General features: G+C 47.4%; 5 protein-coding genes across 5 annotated transcripts; 3 read left to right on the forward strand and 2 right to left on the reverse strand.

The window, feature by feature from the left end:
- Positions 1 to 2: 2 nt before the first annotated feature.
- On the forward strand, positions 3 to 2,696 carry GL218_02804 (uncharacterized protein; the record flags this gene model as incomplete). The annotated part of the gene is made up of 1 exon (XM_033579339.1): positions 3 to 2,696. One exon carries the CDS (start codon positions 3 to 5, stop codon positions 2,694 to 2,696), a length of 2,694 nt encoding a protein of 897 aa, XP_033437079.1.
- A 2,349-nt stretch (positions 2,697 to 5,045) lies between these two features.
- On the forward strand, positions 5,046 to 7,876 carry GL218_02805 (Flavin carrier protein 1; the record flags this gene model as incomplete). Its single annotated transcript, XM_033579340.1, has 3 exons — positions 5,046 to 5,343; positions 5,395 to 5,470; positions 5,524 to 7,876. 3 exons carry the CDS (start codon positions 5,046 to 5,048, stop codon positions 7,874 to 7,876), a joined length of 2,727 nt encoding a protein of 908 aa, XP_033437080.1.
- Positions 7,877 to 8,825: 949 nt separating this feature from the next.
- On the reverse strand, positions 8,826 to 10,336 carry GL218_02806 (Response regulator mcs4; the record flags this gene model as incomplete). The annotated part of the gene is made up of 2 exons (XM_033579341.1): positions 8,826 to 9,020; positions 9,077 to 10,336. The coding sequence occupies 2 exons, from the start codon at positions 10,334 to 10,336 to the stop codon at positions 8,826 to 8,828; spliced, it is 1,455 nt and encodes a 484-aa protein (XP_033437077.1).
- A 2,990-nt stretch (positions 10,337 to 13,326) lies between these two features.
- Positions 13,327 to 14,537, forward strand: GL218_02807 (uncharacterized protein; the record flags this gene model as incomplete). The annotated part of the gene is made up of 2 exons (XM_033579342.1): positions 13,327 to 13,788; positions 13,995 to 14,537. 2 exons carry the CDS (start codon positions 13,327 to 13,329, stop codon positions 14,535 to 14,537), a joined length of 1,005 nt encoding a protein of 334 aa, XP_033437078.1.
- A 240-nt stretch (positions 14,538 to 14,777) lies between these two features.
- On the reverse strand, positions 14,778 to 16,272 carry GL218_02808 (uncharacterized protein; the record flags this gene model as incomplete). The annotated part of the gene is made up of 3 exons (XM_033579343.1): positions 14,778 to 14,961; positions 15,127 to 15,461; positions 15,907 to 16,272. 3 exons carry the CDS (start codon positions 16,270 to 16,272, stop codon positions 14,778 to 14,780), a joined length of 885 nt encoding a protein of 294 aa, XP_033437085.1.
- Between the last annotated feature and the right edge of the window lie 1,179 nt (positions 16,273 to 17,451).

The raw sequence follows: 17,451 nt of genomic DNA on the forward strand, positions 1-17,451 counted from the left end.
CAATGGGCTCCAGAGACCCTGATGCCGACGCAACCAGCGATACCCGCTCAAGAGATCCTCGGCGTAAAAAGAGTGAGCGGGAGCGTGATAGGGAAAAGGATAAGGAACGCGTTAGAAGTGACAGGGATAGTCACTATCACCACCACAAATCACACCGTTCTAAGCATAAAGCCAGCACTGATGGGGATTCGCACACCTCCTCGCATCGACGACACCGAACCAAAGAAGAGAAAGAGAGGGATCGTGATAGGAGGACATCTTCAATGAGCGACCTAGTACCCGAACTTTCGAGGACAACCCTTTCTGGCAGCCGGGTTAGCTTGCCATATCCTACCTTTAGCAAGGCCCACAGTAAGGAAGCTGTACTCAGCCGCGAAGACGTAGGGGCGTCCGCCCACAATGATCCCTTCACTCCAGATACCACAGATCTTGGTTCCGGTAACATAGGCAGATCTAAATCGACAGGTGGTTTGAGTAGGAAGAATACCCAGAAAGATAGTCGGCCGCCTAGCCCTCCTGAGACAGATTTATCCGAAGAAAAGAAAAGACGAAGCAAAACACCTACCTCGAAGTTGAGAGAGGAGATGGAATCTGGTTCGGACCGACCTCAGTCAAGGACCTCCGGTTTATCACGATCTAGCTCAAAACACGATGAGAAATCAAAGCTGTCTACTAAATCTAAAGCTTCAAGCTACGCTTCTACTATCAAATCTCCTCCAACTCCATCTTATCCGCCACCTCCTCCCCCCCCGCCTCCACCGCCTCCGCCATTCGGCGTACGAGTTAACGGTGAGGCATCCCAACTGAGCGATAATAAAACCGTAGGGACTTCTTCAACCGCTACTCCTGTTGCTCCCAAACGGACAGCCTCGACAAGATCTCGTAGGAACCCTAGCCCAATCGAAGCCGAAGATTCCCCAGACTCTATACAGGACTCATCACCAAGAACACCTACAGCTACGCCACAATTTCCACCGCCGCAAGCCTTCCCAGATGTGAAGCCTAGCTTTAACTCTAGGCGTGAAAGACAAGAACGTCCTACGCCTTCAGCAACCCCAGCATCTGATTTCGGTCCCCCACCACCGCCTCCCCCTCCCCCATTGAATATTCAGGAAGTCCCCAGGATTGATTACCTACTTCAGAACGGCGGTCTACCTCATCCGCTTCCAAGGAATTTCCTTTCTGCGATACCACGTCAGAATGGATCACGACCCTCAAACCCTCCTCTAGCGGGTGCGGACACTCTATTCGCACCATTCTTTAATCTCCTTGATCAATATCAGTCCGTCATTCAGAAGCAGGGCTCGGTTGCAGTAGCAACAGGACATAAGTCCGTTGCACGGCGGCTACTCGACCGATTAGAAGATGTATTCTCTCGAGATCTTCCTGCCGAGGGCTGCAATTGTATCATGTGTGAAAAGACACCAGAAGAGCACCGAGGGTTAGGATGGGGCGAAGTACTAGAACGGGTGGGAGGCAGGGTTGAAATGCCAGCGTGGCCCCCATTTGATCTTCCCTCTCTTTCTGCAAATGCGATTGAGACTGCACAAGACATGCCTCCTAGGCCGGCTTCCCCGATCAAGTTAGACCCGGATATCGCAGAAGAGTTTAGGGATCACTATCTACGACAGTCCAAGAAGGTCAGGTCTGTAGTCGATCGATGGATGAGCAACTGTGCTGAGGCGCCTGCACCAGCGCCTTCTGAGATCGACGATGAGACGCTGACCTTTGCCATCTTGACCAATCTTGATCAGCATGAGCAACCGTACTTCAATGCATTAATTTCTGGTGCCCGGGAATTACAGCCTTCTCTGAGAGCACCTACACCAATGCGTAAGCCAAGGACAGATTTCATGGTCAAAACGGGTCTAGCACTTCAGCGCATCTACCGTCTGCCTCAAGCACCTCGCGATGCAGAAACAGCCGTATTTCTCGTCAAGCACCCTTTTCACCATGATCTTCTTGCGACTATCACCGACATTAGCCCCCAAGAGTGGGAAATTCTCATATCGGGCCGTTTTGACGGCTTTCTCTGGTCTGGCGCTGATGCTGATGACTCGATAACGCCTACTGCCGATAATCCACAATCTCGAGGTGGTACACCCGCGAATGGGTTTTCATCCCCCCCACCACGAGGGACCAGTATGCGCCATGCGTCAGGATTCGGCGGGTCTCGTAGCACTACGCCCTTCTCTGGCGTATATTCCCGTGGCGCAACGCCCGCTTCTTTTGTTTCGTTGTCGTCGTCTGCTACGCCTGGCCATAGCCGCCAACCCGTATCCTATGATGAAGAGGTTGAAATGGCTGTCCTAGCTGAGGTAGAAAGGGATATTTACCAGGGTATGGAAGCCCTTGAAGACGCATTTGAGAAACTTCACGAACGTGCCGAAGTAGTGCGGAATGCTCTCCGCCAGCGCAATAATGGCCTGTTGCTAAGCCAGCAGCACCGCCGTGCCGGAAGGATCGATGTCTTGCCACAACTGTCCGGCAATTCACAAGGCTCTGAGAGACCACCATGGGCTGTAGGAGATGATGATGGTATGAGCGAGAGCGATTGGGGAGGCGATGATTTCGACTTAGCTCCTGAGGATTCGGCGAGTAACATCTCAAGCTCGAGACACAGGCGTCCTAAGCGCAGAAACGAAAGGAGGACTCCCGCCCCTATTGAGGAAGACGACGAGGAAAATTATGTGTAATCGGTCAATTATGAAAAAAAAAAAAAAATTTTTTGCCTTTGGGCGTATTGAATATTGGATTTGCTCTACTTCACGACTATCACGACATGAAAAAAAAAGAATTATTGATACCATTCGAGACCAATGTTCTTCTGGCCTGCTCACATTCGCATTACAGTATACCAACGAGCTCATGATATGTTCGCTTGGTCAATTCGGCGGGCTAGGATCGGGCGGCTACAGAGGAATGGCCTCCATGTGCTGGGTTCATGGGGTTTAATCTAATCGTGGCCCCGTGCTCACGCCCTCAATTTTTGTCGCAGCTATACATTTATATTTGCATCTATTCGGCGTTCATGCTGTCTTTCACTTCGGAAAGGAGGTTTCCTCTCTTCACCCTGCACTCGCAGTAGAGAGTTGAGAAGGATATAGCCAAAACATGATTCAACATGGAGCGAGGATTTATTAAGTTGATACCATCATTGAAGTGCATTTTGACCTCATAGCCGGATTCCATGGCGACTCTACCGCCCCTGTAGCAGTGGGGTTGAAGGATATCTCGTGTTTTCCAACGTCAGTTGTACATTGATTAATCCCTCAAATTTAAGCTTCTAAGCGCTTGCATATATACCTTATAAATTATAGCTGCCGCTTTTTGGTGTTGGGCCCTTTTTTTCTTTTTTTTCTATGTTGCTATTGAGTCGTTTATCGTAGGTGATAATAATTATCTATCTACCTACCTAGGTAACTATTGCTATAGTCTTTACGACGGAACTGTTATACGAACCGAAGTCATGCAATAGTACATGACGAGTTCATGATGACAAAGTAGAGCAAACAGTCTTTTTTTTTTTTTCCACCACCCTCCTTACCGAGATGAATATTATATATAGGTATAACATATTTCGTTTAGTTCAGATATACATAACTAACCTAGTAGGTTAGATAGTTGACGGTTTAACCTAGATGGATCTAATCATACACGTCGTGGCGGTGGCGATAAATGTACGAGGAGGTGAAGGAGGTGGGTGGATAAAATGTTCCGCATTGGCCTTGACCGTTCATCTTATCAAAACCCGATCCTTTGGGCTTAATAAACTTTTTGGGGCCTTGCAGCTATATGCGCATTATGTATGTCTTAAGAGCTTCCGACGCAGAACGCAGAGCGAATGATAGTCCCCGGAAGCAACTTCAGCTGTCTGACATGGAGGTGATTCGTCGGGTTTAAACATGCCTAGACTCTTCTTTGGGATCAAACTAATAAATACTACAGTATGCTACCTAATGTACCTTAGGTACCTAGTAAAAGATAAGTAATCAGATAAAATCAAGATAAAAGCAAAGGAAAAATAGTGTATTAAATTGAAGCTAGGTCGTCCACAACGGCCCGCAAGGGACTAGGTTACATATGTACTTGTCTTGTTGTTCTACGTAGCAAACATGGGTTGTGATCTGACTTCCCATAACGGGACGGGTCTACCAATAGGAGGCGAGATGTTGGCTCCCCTGTCAGGGCCAGTCAGGTCCTAGTTGCCACGGCTTAGGCGGCAGCAACTACTCCACTAGAAACCCAATGGACGGAGCACGGAAGTGGAAGTGACGGGGGAAGGGTGAAGTCTTTCCATGTCGACACGTTCACATTCGATCTATACAGCAGGCACAGGGGGGATAATTAAGAATTAGATCATACCTACATGTATGTAGTGGAACTTACCTAACCCGCACGTAAGTGGTGTAATACCTACCTACATATATATACCTATGTAGGTAGTTATATTGATATACCTAAGGGAAGTACCTAGGTAGGTATATATCGTTATCAGGTCTTATATCACAACCGCGTCTTCCGTGATCCCGTCTGAGCCGATACATCATACATGACCTTCTATCTCTTCCTTCTTCGAAATTTGTCTACACCGTCATTTTGCACCGTCATTCTGTCTTTCATTGGCCGACATACACCCTTCGTAAAAACTTTTACGTGACTCTCTGCCAACTAGATTTTCCCACTTTACCTTGTCCAATAGTCGATCCCTCTTCAACTTTTGCGCGGCCCCGCGACTTGTTTCTACGGTTTACACAAGTACAACGCCCCGGTCTTACATATCGGTACAAATAACTTGTCACTTGCAACCTCAAGTATAGCATTCTTATGATAACACTAAACGCAACAATTCTCATCACGATTCTTGAAGAAAGTAGATGTTCGATCGATGATATTCATATTTCATCCTATTCTCGAGGGTCGATTTTCACCGACTATCTTCGCATTGGATAAAGAATATTAGCGACCATCTGCACAACTCAACATCCATCTAAGACACCTACTCTGTCGTTAATGGCCCTTCTGAGGTGCCTCCCATCACTAAGATGCTAGCCCATCGCCTAATCGATACGTTAATACTTCCCACTCTCGCCGGGCTGGCTCTCCTACCGACAACATGGGCCAAGGATACTCAATATATCACCGGCATGAGCCTGGACGGCGTCACAGCAAGTTTAGCGCTCGATAGACGACCCGCATTATATACGGGCGATTTTGGTGACTGTCTTGGTGGACAGAGCTTGCTAAATATCACCAAGTTTGACGCCGCCTTCTACTACGATAATTCTACCGTTCTCTTCCATCTCGACGGAACTACCAATATACGCGATGAAGCTGTTATGCGTAAGGAAACTAGTCCCTCTTACGAGAACTCCCGGCTGACTGTTCGTCTAGTTTATATCTCCGTCGAAGCTTACGGCGAAAGTAGATTTGCGATGGCCGTAAATCCGTGCAATGTGAATATCTACAGGTACGTTTATCTAACTAAGCTTTATGCCTCCCGATGCTAACAGTCTCAACTAGTATGTGCCCTATGAAGGCCGAACAGCCCATCGAGGCCTTTGCTTTGTTACCAGTCGGCCCGCTACAGGTTTCTGGAATCCCGCAAATCGCCTACGAAGTTCCCGACCTCGAGGGGTTCGCGAGGATACAGGTATTCGCCAACTCTAGCCAAACTGAAATTGGGTGTTTCCAAGCCGTGATGAAGAACGGGAATACATTTTCGCAACCTGAATCGATCAGTACCGTCCTAGGTGTCTTTACTCTCGTGGCCATAATAGCTTCGTTTGCGACAGCAGCTTATGGTGTCAGCATACCCCATATGAGGAGTCATTACGCTCACTCATTGTCTGTCCTTGTCATATTCGAAACCTTCCAGTCCATATTCTATTCCGGCGCGCTATCACTACCTTGGCCCAGCGTACTTCCGGCGTGGTGGAGCAACTTTGCGTGGGCTGCTGGCTTGGTACCTAGCGCTCAGGTGGTGAATTCGCTTAATCACTTTGTTGGCGTCAGCGGCAATGCAAGTCAGGTCGGAGGAGCTGGCAGCACGGTCATTAATAACCAAGGAGGTCTCACCCAGCAGATTTATGGCCGTTCGCTCATATCGTACGTCGCTACCGAACTCTCTGAGAGAGGTTCAGGGATTTTGAAGGGTGCTGTCAATGCTCTAGCGAAAAGACAGCCCTACGATCCGAATGATCCCTACGATTATAACTGGAATGGCAATCCGGTTCGTCCGGGGATGCCATTGCCTGGCACTTCTCCCGGGTTTGCAGGTGAGCTATCCGAGTTAAGCATTCCTGCTCCGAATGCGTTCATAGTTGGGTTAATCTGGCTCCTTGTCGTACTCGGGCTTGTGGTTTTCCTACTGATTGCTTTCAAATATTCCCTTGAGGGCTTGGTGAAACTTAAATGGATCAAACAAGATCGCTTGGAGTATTTTCGATCTCATTGGACGGGTTACTTGAGTCTTGCTGTTCTAAGGACGTTATTTATTGCGTTCTTCTCTATTACCACTCTGGCCATGTTTCAGTTTGCTATCCACGGTTCTGCTGGGCCTACTGCGATAGCTGCTATTGTTTTCGTTATCCTAATGGTTGGTATGGGTGGCTTGGTCTTATATGCGCTACACTTTCGGTTGCGTTTCAGCACATTCGCTATGGATTCCGACCGGATCTTGCTACGACATGGTAAGATCTTTGGGTATGTTCCCTGTTTGGTGCCAGTCCGTCTCAGCCAGTTGAAAGAGGAAGAATTGAGAGAGAAGCCAGCTGGTTCCCTGCCTTTCGTTCGCTGGCATTTCGTTGATAAAGACCCCAATCGGAAAAACGTCCACCAGGATGAGATGTATGTGAAACGATTTGGCTGGCTGTCTGCGCGTTATAGACTCTCGAGGTGGTGGTTTTTTGCATTTTGGTTGCTCTATCAGTTCATCCGCGGTTGCTTTCTGGGGGGTGGTTCGGGCAATCCCCTCGCTCAGGTTTTTGGGCTTTTTATCGTCGATATCCTCGCTCTTATTGTCATAGCGGCCCTTAATCCTTATGAAGGGCAGCGCAATACCGCTCTAGCGGTTTGGTTGCTAGCACTCACCCGAGTGATAACCACCGGCCTCTCGATTGCTTTTCTTCCCGATTTTAATCTCGATCGCATAGTGGTCACGGTGATCGGGGTCGTCATTATCGTGATCCAGGCCCTTCTTACGATTGCGGTCATGATTCTGATAATCATCGGCGGCATATCCTCATGGATGTCATTATCTCGAAACCGCGAATATTTCACTTCGCAGAGCCTCGAAGGGATTCGAATTCGTTATTTTGAACATATTGAGCAAAGGGCAACCGATCAGCCTCCTCCACCGAAACCTAAATCGAGAACAGTAACGGAATCAGGTTCTACGGAGAAATTCCCAGAGCTGCTACCAGAGCCATACTTCACTGTTAAGTCTGTTCGACGAGCTCCGAAGATCGAAGATGAGGATGATGACTACCTGGCCGACATAAACCCAGTACGTGTGTCACACGTTCCTGTGGGAAGAGCTAGCCGCACTGCTAGTATCAGCTCGCGGCGTTCGGTCAGTAGTATACCCCGTGGAGCGAAGGTGCAACGCGCTTCATGGAGTTCCAGAGACTTTTCTCAAGCGGACCTAGATCGCCCCAATCCTATTCTCGTGAGACGGATGAGCGGCGGTACTCGACCTGGTTCTGCGAAGATAGCTGATGGCTTACCGGGACAAGCCTTGGCGACACCGGCTCCTAGTCGCCCGATGACTCCTACGAAGGAAGTTCCCGAGAAGGAAAAGGAATCCGAAATAGATGGAATGAAGGAAATCGAGGTTGACAAAGACGCTGAGAAAGGCATAAAGGACTCTCAATAGTCGCGGGAATCCTTCGACACTTCTAGGATAGTACTTATTAGTTAAGTATCATGTATGAATCGTGCGTTGGTACCTCGTATTCTCTGTATTTGTTCATTTGAGTTCTGGGCGGTTATACCCCTTACGTGACTTTATTCTTAAAAGCACGCTTTGAATTGGTGCATTGGGTGGCGTTTGGTTTACATGACGACGGAGATTATTACGAGACATGAGATGGACGTACAGGAACGGAATGGGACGTTCTGGGTGTTATGTATTTGAGTGCTACGGCTTAGCCTATTATGCTTCTAAGGCTTGCTCGGGAGTCGAGTTAAGTTAGGTAGGCAGGCGTATATACATGTTAAGGTTAAGAGACTCTGGATAGGCACGCTCCAAATACAGTAATTACTTAGTTTTGTGGAATCGTTAGGGACCGGTCTTAAGATATATAATACTTGCCTGTGTGAGAGGAATGTTTGTGAGTATAGAGAATACTTGTTGACATGGCCGGGGTTTAACTACCTAAGGTATCCATGGGATTGCTTATACGAAAGGTTATAGAATAGGGGGCGTAGCAGATAAGCTGTCATTTCATTCAAGATAATTACGAAACACAGATGCATAATAACAATCAATAAAACACGCGAAAAACCCATCGACGGACTTAAAAAGGTACGTTGTGCGTAATGTACATACGCAATGTGGTATCATTCATTCTGACTGAACACGTTTACCAGTCCAAACCCTCTTTTTCGCCAAAATTTCGCCAAAATTTTCGTTTTCATTGCTTCATCCGTGTACCTTAGCCATAGCCTCGTAAATCCCAAAATCCCACACCAGCGCCAGTTCAGCTAGATAGATAGATAGGTAGTAGGTAGTAGGTGGTAGGTGGTAGATAATAATAAGAATGATACACGCTCTCTTTCTCCCTCTTTCTCCTGCGCGTTCGAGAGATGTAAGGCACAGGATCTCAAGCGGCGGCCGTCATCGACAGCCTGTTCTTCTTAGGGGCCTTGGCGTTCTTAGCGGCAGCCGCCTTTTTGGAGTCGTCCTCCACGGCCTTCTGCGAGAAGTCCTTCCACTTCCTCCAGCCGTCGAAGTCGATTAGGGCCTGCATACAGCCCCATTCCATCACCTTCCGCTCGAGCCAGACGAAGTTGACGGGCTGAAAAGTTGTGCGTTAGTAGAGCTTTATATACCTTAGATTTGGAACTTGCTTACCTTGGTTAGGAAATCGTTACAACCAGCAGCCAAGGCCTCGTGTCTGTCGCTCTGTAGGGAGCTAGCCGTGAGGGCAACGATGATGACAGGACTTTTAAACATCTCCGTGTTGACGAGCTTATCTTCCTCGGCAGGTTCTGCCTTAATCTCGTCCGGAGGGCTGCTGGCAGACGAGGAGAACACGCCGATCGAGTTGACCTTCTCTATTCTCCTAATCTCGCGGGTGGCCTCGAGACCGCTCATGACAGGTAATTGAATATCCATCAGAACCAAATGAAACCCGCCAGCGCGCCACTTATTCACTGCCTCTCTACCATTCATAGCCGTCTGCCATCTGACTTTTAATCGCTTAACGAAGGCTTCTAGCAACTTTAAGTTAATGATGTTGTCTTCGACAATGAGGACGTTAATAGGCGGGACGCCGCCATTCAACATGCCCGGTGGCAGCATGGGGTGTTCGACAGGTTTCTTCTTCTTAGGCCGGTTGACAAGTCGCGGCGAGGAGACGCGCGGAGGCGGAGGCGGAGTAGCGGTACGTTCTGGGATAGGAGGAGTCGGGATCGCGGGAGCGGCAGGCGGATGATTGGATTGTTCTGAAGATGCACCTGAATGAGTCCTTGAGCGCGGTTGTCTTGGGTAATTGTGCATACCGATAGGCGGCGCTGCGGGTTGCGAAGCAAGACCGCTCGCAATAGTAGAAACTGGTGATGCAGTGTGCATCCTCTGGATTTTAGGTCTTGAACCTCCGAGTCGTCTTGTCCCACCAGGAGACGGTAACGGTGGTAACTGGCCCCCATTGATGACAGTTAAAGAGGGAGGAAAGTGAAGTTGGTGAGTGCCGTTAAGAACTGTTGTCGAGGCGTTATTCGGGTGTTGAGCAGCGGGAGGATAGGGTGGAAAATAATCGGTTGCGGATTCATGAGGCCGGTCGTCAGCATAGTATCTAGGATTCGGAGACGCTTTAGGTGTTCGACGACTTGGTATATCGATTAAGAGGGCGTCATCGACAGATTGGCCACCGGGATAGTAAGCATCGAGGGTCCTACCCATGGGCTCATCTGGTTGTAGAGTTCTACTCGTCTGTTGTTCCCTATCACATATACGAAGCGTTAGGTCCGGGGAGTCGTATTGGCGCCCTAGGGAATTTGCATATTTTCGCAAGATCATATCGCGAACATCATCAACTAAATCCTCCTCATTTATGGTGATCAATGTAGGAGAGGCTAGCGGCCTTTTAACCCATACTTTTCTGGTAACCATATTTCCGCTAATAGGTAGAAGTTGATCGACTTCGCCTTGGCCTACTTCGCTGCTGGCATAGCCTGTGTTGCCTGTGTTGCCTGTGTGGAGGAGAGTTTTGATCAAGGTAGTTTGCAGGTTCGGGAGAATGCTCTGTCGTCTTGGCGGTCCTGTAGGTCGAGACAAGGGTATTGAAGGTGATAAAGCGCGGCTAGAAGATATAGGTCGATGAAGATAATCGTTTGTGTCGTTGTCGATAGTAATTTTTTCGTTATCGTTATCGTTGTCGTTGTCGTTATTATTGTCGTTGATATTATCGCGATGTTGAAGTTGGTGTTTTTGATGATGTTGAGGAGGAGGAGGATGATGATGATGATGATTTTGGTCTAGTATGCGTGGCTTAAGCTGTAGGATGGAGGCGGAGGCGGAGGCAGAGGAAGAGGCGGCGGCAGGGTGTTCATTGATACTCGGTAGTGGTAATGGTGTGGCGGCGGTTGAGATTGTATTGTTTAGATCAAGGCTTAAGATGGGCGCAGTGATAGTGGGAATAGGCGCTGAATCGATTGAAGAAATTTGCAGATCCTTGCCAGTCTTAGAGATAGTAGAAGAAGAAGATGGGGTTAAGTTGATCAAGTTGTTAATATTAACACTCAAATCCTTATTCGAATTTGCATCCGAATTTGCATCAATATCCACATCCACATCCTCGTCCCCGTTCAAGTTCAAATTTGTAGGCACAGCCACAGTTTTGATATCTTTATGAGTATTATGAGTGTTATGAGTGTTATTCACATTAGAGTTGCCGGCTAGGTTTAGTTGCTTCTCTAGCTCTGGTGGAACCGTCTCAGCTTCATCCCGATTTTGATCTCGGTCTCGGTCTCGGACTTGTATTTGGTCTTGGTCTTGGTCTTGGTCTTGGTCTTGGTTTCGGTCTTGGGTTTGGACTTGACTCGGAATTGGAACCGGAACTGTAACTGGCACTGACACTGGCACTAAAACACCAACATCAACACCAAACCCATTTCCTATCCTCTTCGGTGGACTATCATTAGAACGAATAGAACTATTACTCGGTCTATCATCGTTGGTAGCAGCCGTACTCAATGAAGCCGCATAGCCCGTAGTAGAAGTTCGCGTACGTGTGCTGCTAGAAGCCCTATCCTGACCAAGACTCGGCTTGCTCGAACCTAACGTAGGAGTCGCGCTGTGTCTTCGCAGGAGCTTGGCCTTGATGCGGGCTTTGAAGTCACCCATTTGACCTGCTGTTGACTAAATTCATAAGGGAAGGAATTGAACTCCTTTCTTTCTTTCTTTCTTTCTGTCTGTCTTTTTGTCTTTCTTTCTGTTTATCTTTTTTTAAAAATATTCAGGATTGAGTCCACCGGACTTAATTAGTGTGAAAGTATATAAACACAAATAAAAATAAATAAATAAAAAAGTAGAGATAGGAGATAGGACGAGAAGCTTGTTGAAGAGAAGCCCCGTAGGTTTGTGCTTGTTTACATGTCAGGTGGATAAGGCGATATATTGATGATAATAATAAAAATATAGGCGTATAAATCGCATACTGTAAGGCAAACTTTTTTTTCTTTTTTTTTTTTTACGATCTGGCAGCATGCAATATGCTATGGCAAAAACAATCTTATTAGCGGGAGGCAAAAAAGGTCTCGTCTGGCATCCATATCGTATGCGCATGCGAAGCTCCTGGCGACCAATACCAAATGTTGCCAACAACTAATAAACCGAACTTAACCTAATAACCTACCTTAAATGTATTGGCCTTTAACTGTATTGGAACAGGTACAGTGGTAGGTTGGCAGGATGGGATGGATGGTGTGACAGGCGGCCAGACTTTTCCCTGTCCCAAGCCTCCAAGCCTGTCCAAACCAGTCGCTGTGCTTGTGGGTGTTAATCTCCTTAGGGAATTATGGGAGCTCCCCATGCATAGGGGATCGCGATCACTGATGAGCTAAGCATGGATAGTCGACGCGTCTCGATTCAATCCCAGTTAGATTGAGCTAGGTTGAGCCTTTCTCATTACTAGTGCCCTCTCAGTGGTCGTAACCATTAGACCTAATATAACCATAGGTGGGATTTTTAAGTCCCGGCTAAGAAGAGAGAGAGAGAAAGTATGGTGTATGTACGTGCAGCTGAAGAGTTGTCTTTCCAAGTACTTTTCTCTCGACTTATAAAATAGCCAAGATAGGATAATAGTGATTAATCACGATGATGATAATAATAATAATAGAACAATAAAATAAAAAGAGCATATACGAATAAGTATAGGTTGCTTTAACTATGCAGTATGTCAGTTGGGTGCGTGTAAATCGCCAAGCATTTACTATTGATTCGAGCATTTAACGGTCGTATAAAGCCGATGATAGCGAGGCGCGAGTTAGGTGGAATTGCCGACGCCTCCAAACTAACAAATAAGCAATATGCAGAGTAGCTTGGGTATTGCTGCATGCGTAGACAGACATGAACGAGAAAAAAAAAACACCTTCTCCTTTTTGAGATGCAGTTGGTGGAAATCCCCGGTTTGATAGGAGCAAGAGCCGCTGCAGCGGACGAAGAAAAGAGAGAAAAAAGAAAGTCAAGTTTGATACAAGGTAACTAGAAAACGTCCCCGCCAACAAACGGACCATATGTCCCGATAGGTATGTGGGGGAAAGGACCCGAGCTTGCTCCCGTCTTATCTACATCTTCCCCCACTACGTACCTAATACCTAGGTACCTAGGTACCTATACACTACCTATTTCAAGAGGTACCCAAGTACTAATGGTACTGTGTCGGGCCATGGATGTTTCATCGATAGAAACTTCCAAGATTTAGGTTAACTAACTAGTAAGGTTCCATATCTCAAAATCGCCGTTTCAATATTCTTCCAGCTCCGGTACCCACCAGTGGATTTTTTTTTTGCAACGAAGATTTTCACATTACAGTGGATTCCCAATTAATATAAAAGCTTCATCCTCACCCTCCGCGAGTCGAGCTGTCATATGCTCCTGCGATGCCACCACGCATACCAGGCCCGTCGACGGTATCATCCGCCTTGACCCGATGTGCAGTCCCATCGGCCTCAAGTCGATGTCACCCGCAGCCATGTCCCCCTCCCCAGAGTAAAGCTAGCTTCTCAACCACTCCAAGCCGGCCGCGCTTCACCAAGATCCGCCGTGTCTTCAGAACTTGGATCAATGGCCAAGGCTCCACTTTCCGTAAACACAGGCCCGGCGGCACCAATTATCTCCAGAGTTCTGGGGGTGACGAGCGGAATGTCGATCGTCCTTTTCCCCTAAACCCCCACTTCAAAAGCCAGTCCGTCTTAGATGACCGAGCAAGAGAAATAATATGGGGGAAGGTGATGAAGGGAGGAGAGACCATAAAAGCCGTTTCTGCCGAACTAGGTGTCGATATTAGAAGAGTAGCTGCTGTAGTGAGGCTAAAGGAAGTCGAGAAGGACTGGTTATCCAAGGTAAGTCATCTCACAGTTTTTCTATTATTCAAATCCCTCCGGCGCTTTGTATGATGATTATCAACATTACCCAATTCGATAAGTCTTTAAGACAACTACATGGTTACAAACTTTTGTTGCGAGCCTCTCTGATAACAGTCGCCTCTCACATTTCTTACACTTGAGATTTCTTAAGAGTGTCTGTTGCTAACATGCTGCAACGTCAGGGAAAGAAGTTGGCAAAACCATATGCCAGAGCTGTGCTAGGCATGTTACCTACGCATAGCTTCAAAATAAACCAACGGAACGAGCCGTTTGAACCCATTAATGAGCTACACGTACATCCGTATACCACAAAGCAGATATTCTGGCCGACGTCCGAATCGCGTCACTTCACACGTGCCGACGCAGCCAAAGCCTTCCACCCAAAGCTGCTGCCGGCGGACCGGCGTGTTCCCCATCCGGAATTAATCCAGATGGAGAAGGATATTCTTCAGGGTCGGCCACCGTGGGACGCCTCGGAAAGATTTAAGCAGGCCGCGATGGATTCGGAAAGGAAGGCTGCCGACAAAGAGCTCGCAAAGGCTCTTTTGGAGGAGAAATATACTACCCGAGTACGCTCGAATCGCTTCGAGTTCCGCTTCAAGCAGATCAACTCGGAGAACGTCGGTGCTAAGGGCAGGGCACGGAACGCTGTCGGCTGGAGGTACGGTGCGCCGTACTACGACCGTGCCAAGGGCGAAATCAAGATTCCTACCTCAGTACCTTGATCTAGTATTAGTAAAGAATACTATTCATGTTATTGATGCGCCAGGGACCTATGTCTACGACGGTGTCTTCGGGACTACTGCGGCTATGTCAATCAGCTTATCTGAGCAGAGCGTTAGACAGTATAACAGAGGAACATTTGTACGAAAAATGTATGAGTATCTAAGTCAAAAGACGTATGGAGTGGGTTGCATGTCTCAAGGGTTTACGAATGATGTCTATCTATGATGAACAGGCCAGATTCACAGCAATAATTTGGCATGGTCCTGCCATGACACTACTCCTTTCTCGTCCACATCGACAATTAGGTTGCTTCGTAGCTGCCTAATCCCGTCAAGTGATAGTAGTCCCAAGTCAACGACACACTTCTCGACTGATCCATAAGTATTGCGGATCTTGGCCAATGTGCCCAGCATGGCCTCTTTCCTATAGTTCCACAAGTCAGCTTCCCAATACGCAAGTATATCACAAGACAAGAGCTAAGAGAGAAAAGGAGTGGAAACGTTGATGGTAAATCGGTGAGAGGGAGGCAGTGAAGTCCCAACGAGACGAGGTGGCTAGTTTAATATACGAAGCAGAAGTAGGACATACTGGGATGAAATCATCCTCCTAGCAGCTACTGGGTGATCCCGTAGCGCTGGGTTGCTCATCAGATGTGAAATGAGCTCCTCATGACGCGACTTGAGCCCCAAGTCCGTCAAGCTATACTCATGCGCTACAACATCATCGGGTACACCGCATAAGCTCAAGATCAGCCCGCAGATCACTCCGGTACGATCTTTACCGGCTGTGCAGTGGATGAGGCAGGGCGTCGGCGGGGAAGATGAAGGTGAGGCTAGGTGCTCTAGTATCGTCTTGAATGGCGCGTAACTATTACTCGACGAAGCCGCCGCAACGAGTATATCGCTATACGCTGCTATGAAACCCTAGTCAAGAAATGTCAGTCCAGGTGCATACACGGGTTGAGCTGTCAGCCTCTTGGAAAGACTTGAACTAGTGACTTGGTAACATGCAAGCATGAGGCAGCCTGCTTCGAGTGAGTGGTGAACAGAGTGCGACAAGGCGAGCGTAACTGCCCAACGGACCCCATTTACTTATCACCGCTCTTCAACCTTGGCCCAAAAAGAGGCCAGCGAGGGTTTGCCCGCCCCCAAAATACAAACAAATAAAATACAAGTAAATAAGTAAATGCAACTCTATATTCCCTCAGCCCCAATATCCTAATCATCCGCTTGTTTGATCCTAATTTTCGGACCGAACTAGAAGGGATAGGCAAAAGTCCAACACCCCTAAAAAGCCAGCCTGCGTCGTTCCAACATGGACCTTGTCCGCGGCTCTTTGGCGCGTTACGCGCGCAATTGCAATACGTACCTCTGCATGTTCTGAAGAATAGTTCTTGTACCTAACAGCTAATGCCTCCGGCGAATAGTCCTGATCTAAGAAGACAGGAACGAAATGGCGGCTCGCACCGTCCCACTCCTTGATCTTCCAGCCGTAGCCGTCACGTAAGCCTTTCTCGATCTCCACCGCCGAGCGCAGGTCAAACACCTTCGCAATACCTAGGTCCTGCAACTTCGACACCCCGTCGTCGGTAACCTTGGACGGCTCCGAGGAGCGGAAGACTAAGCCGCGGCGCACGACCTTGGAATCACCCACTGGGTAACCTCCAATGTCGCGGAAATTGGGCAGGCCAGAGATTGGCACAAAGGGCGGACTGGGAAGTTCGGTTTCCGTCATTTTCCTTTCTTTTTTTTCTTTTTTTCTTTTGGTACGAGGTTGACCAGGGGACCTTGAAAAGGTGTACCTTTTAGGTTAGTTTCTTATTCCGCGTGAGGCTGGCCTGAGTGCCTTAGATAGGTAGGTAAGTATACAATAGAGTGTGGACGTAAGCTGTCGGAGGAGATCCGGAGCAGTGATTTTCATACATAAAAGGAACGGATCTAGGGATAAGACGCCACATGCTGTAGTAAACGACAGATCCAACCAATAATATACCAAATACTTGGGTCAAGTTTCAATTGGTTGGTCAATTGGTTCGCTTGGTGGCTTAGTTGGCCAAGGACAAGACCCCCTCTACACTACCTTGTTTGTATAAGTCGGATTCCACGATAAGTGGCTCATTTGGCTCTGTGAGTTGTCAATGAGAGAATGCTGGTATAACCAACAAAGCAGCAAAGATGGATAAATCTATTCGCCCAATTTTCGGTGAATGGAAATTATATTCCAAATTGTAGAAAACGGTGAAAGATGAATGGAGCGAAACTGGAAGAGAGGGAAAAAAGGAGGGGTTGTAGTACAATAGGTACATGTATGACAAGTTTCAATCTGCGAAACCTGCATATATATTATATGCGAACGGTACATATTTTATATGTAATGTAATATACCTAACGCATTGATACGTATAGGTAATCTATAGGTACTAACAACGTGTAACCTTGGCACAATACTTTAGTCAGCCATTATCTTATCTGCATAATTCGTAACCCAAAATAAAAAATTGCTTATTACTCAAACCAGCTGCAACCCATAAGCCAATTATGTACGCCAATGTACGCCATAGTACGCCATGATATGATATACACGACTAGCCATGTAATCACATGCAGGACCCTGAAGATAGTCTTGTACGGAACCGATTACTTTTTATCATTTTCTCATGTGACGAAGATCTCCACACAGAGCCTCAAAAATGTGGAGACGTTACCAACACGTAACCCCATGTTCCCAATCCCAATGTCCCAATTGTCCAAATTGTCCCAATGTCCTAATGTTCCAATGTCTCATGTTCCTCAAGTCACAGCCCAGCATCAACTACATCCTTTTTAACGCAACAACCCTAGTACGTGCAGTTTACGTGCAGTTTCTTCCAGACCTGTCAAGTTCCCGGATATTTCTCAACCGCAACCGAATTGA

This window comes from Daldinia childiae, assembly GCF_008694065.1.
Source record: "Daldinia childiae strain JS-1345 chromosome Unknown Scaffold3, whole genome shotgun sequence".
NCBI lineage: Eukaryota > Fungi > Ascomycota > Sordariomycetes > Xylariales > Hypoxylaceae > Daldinia > Daldinia childiae.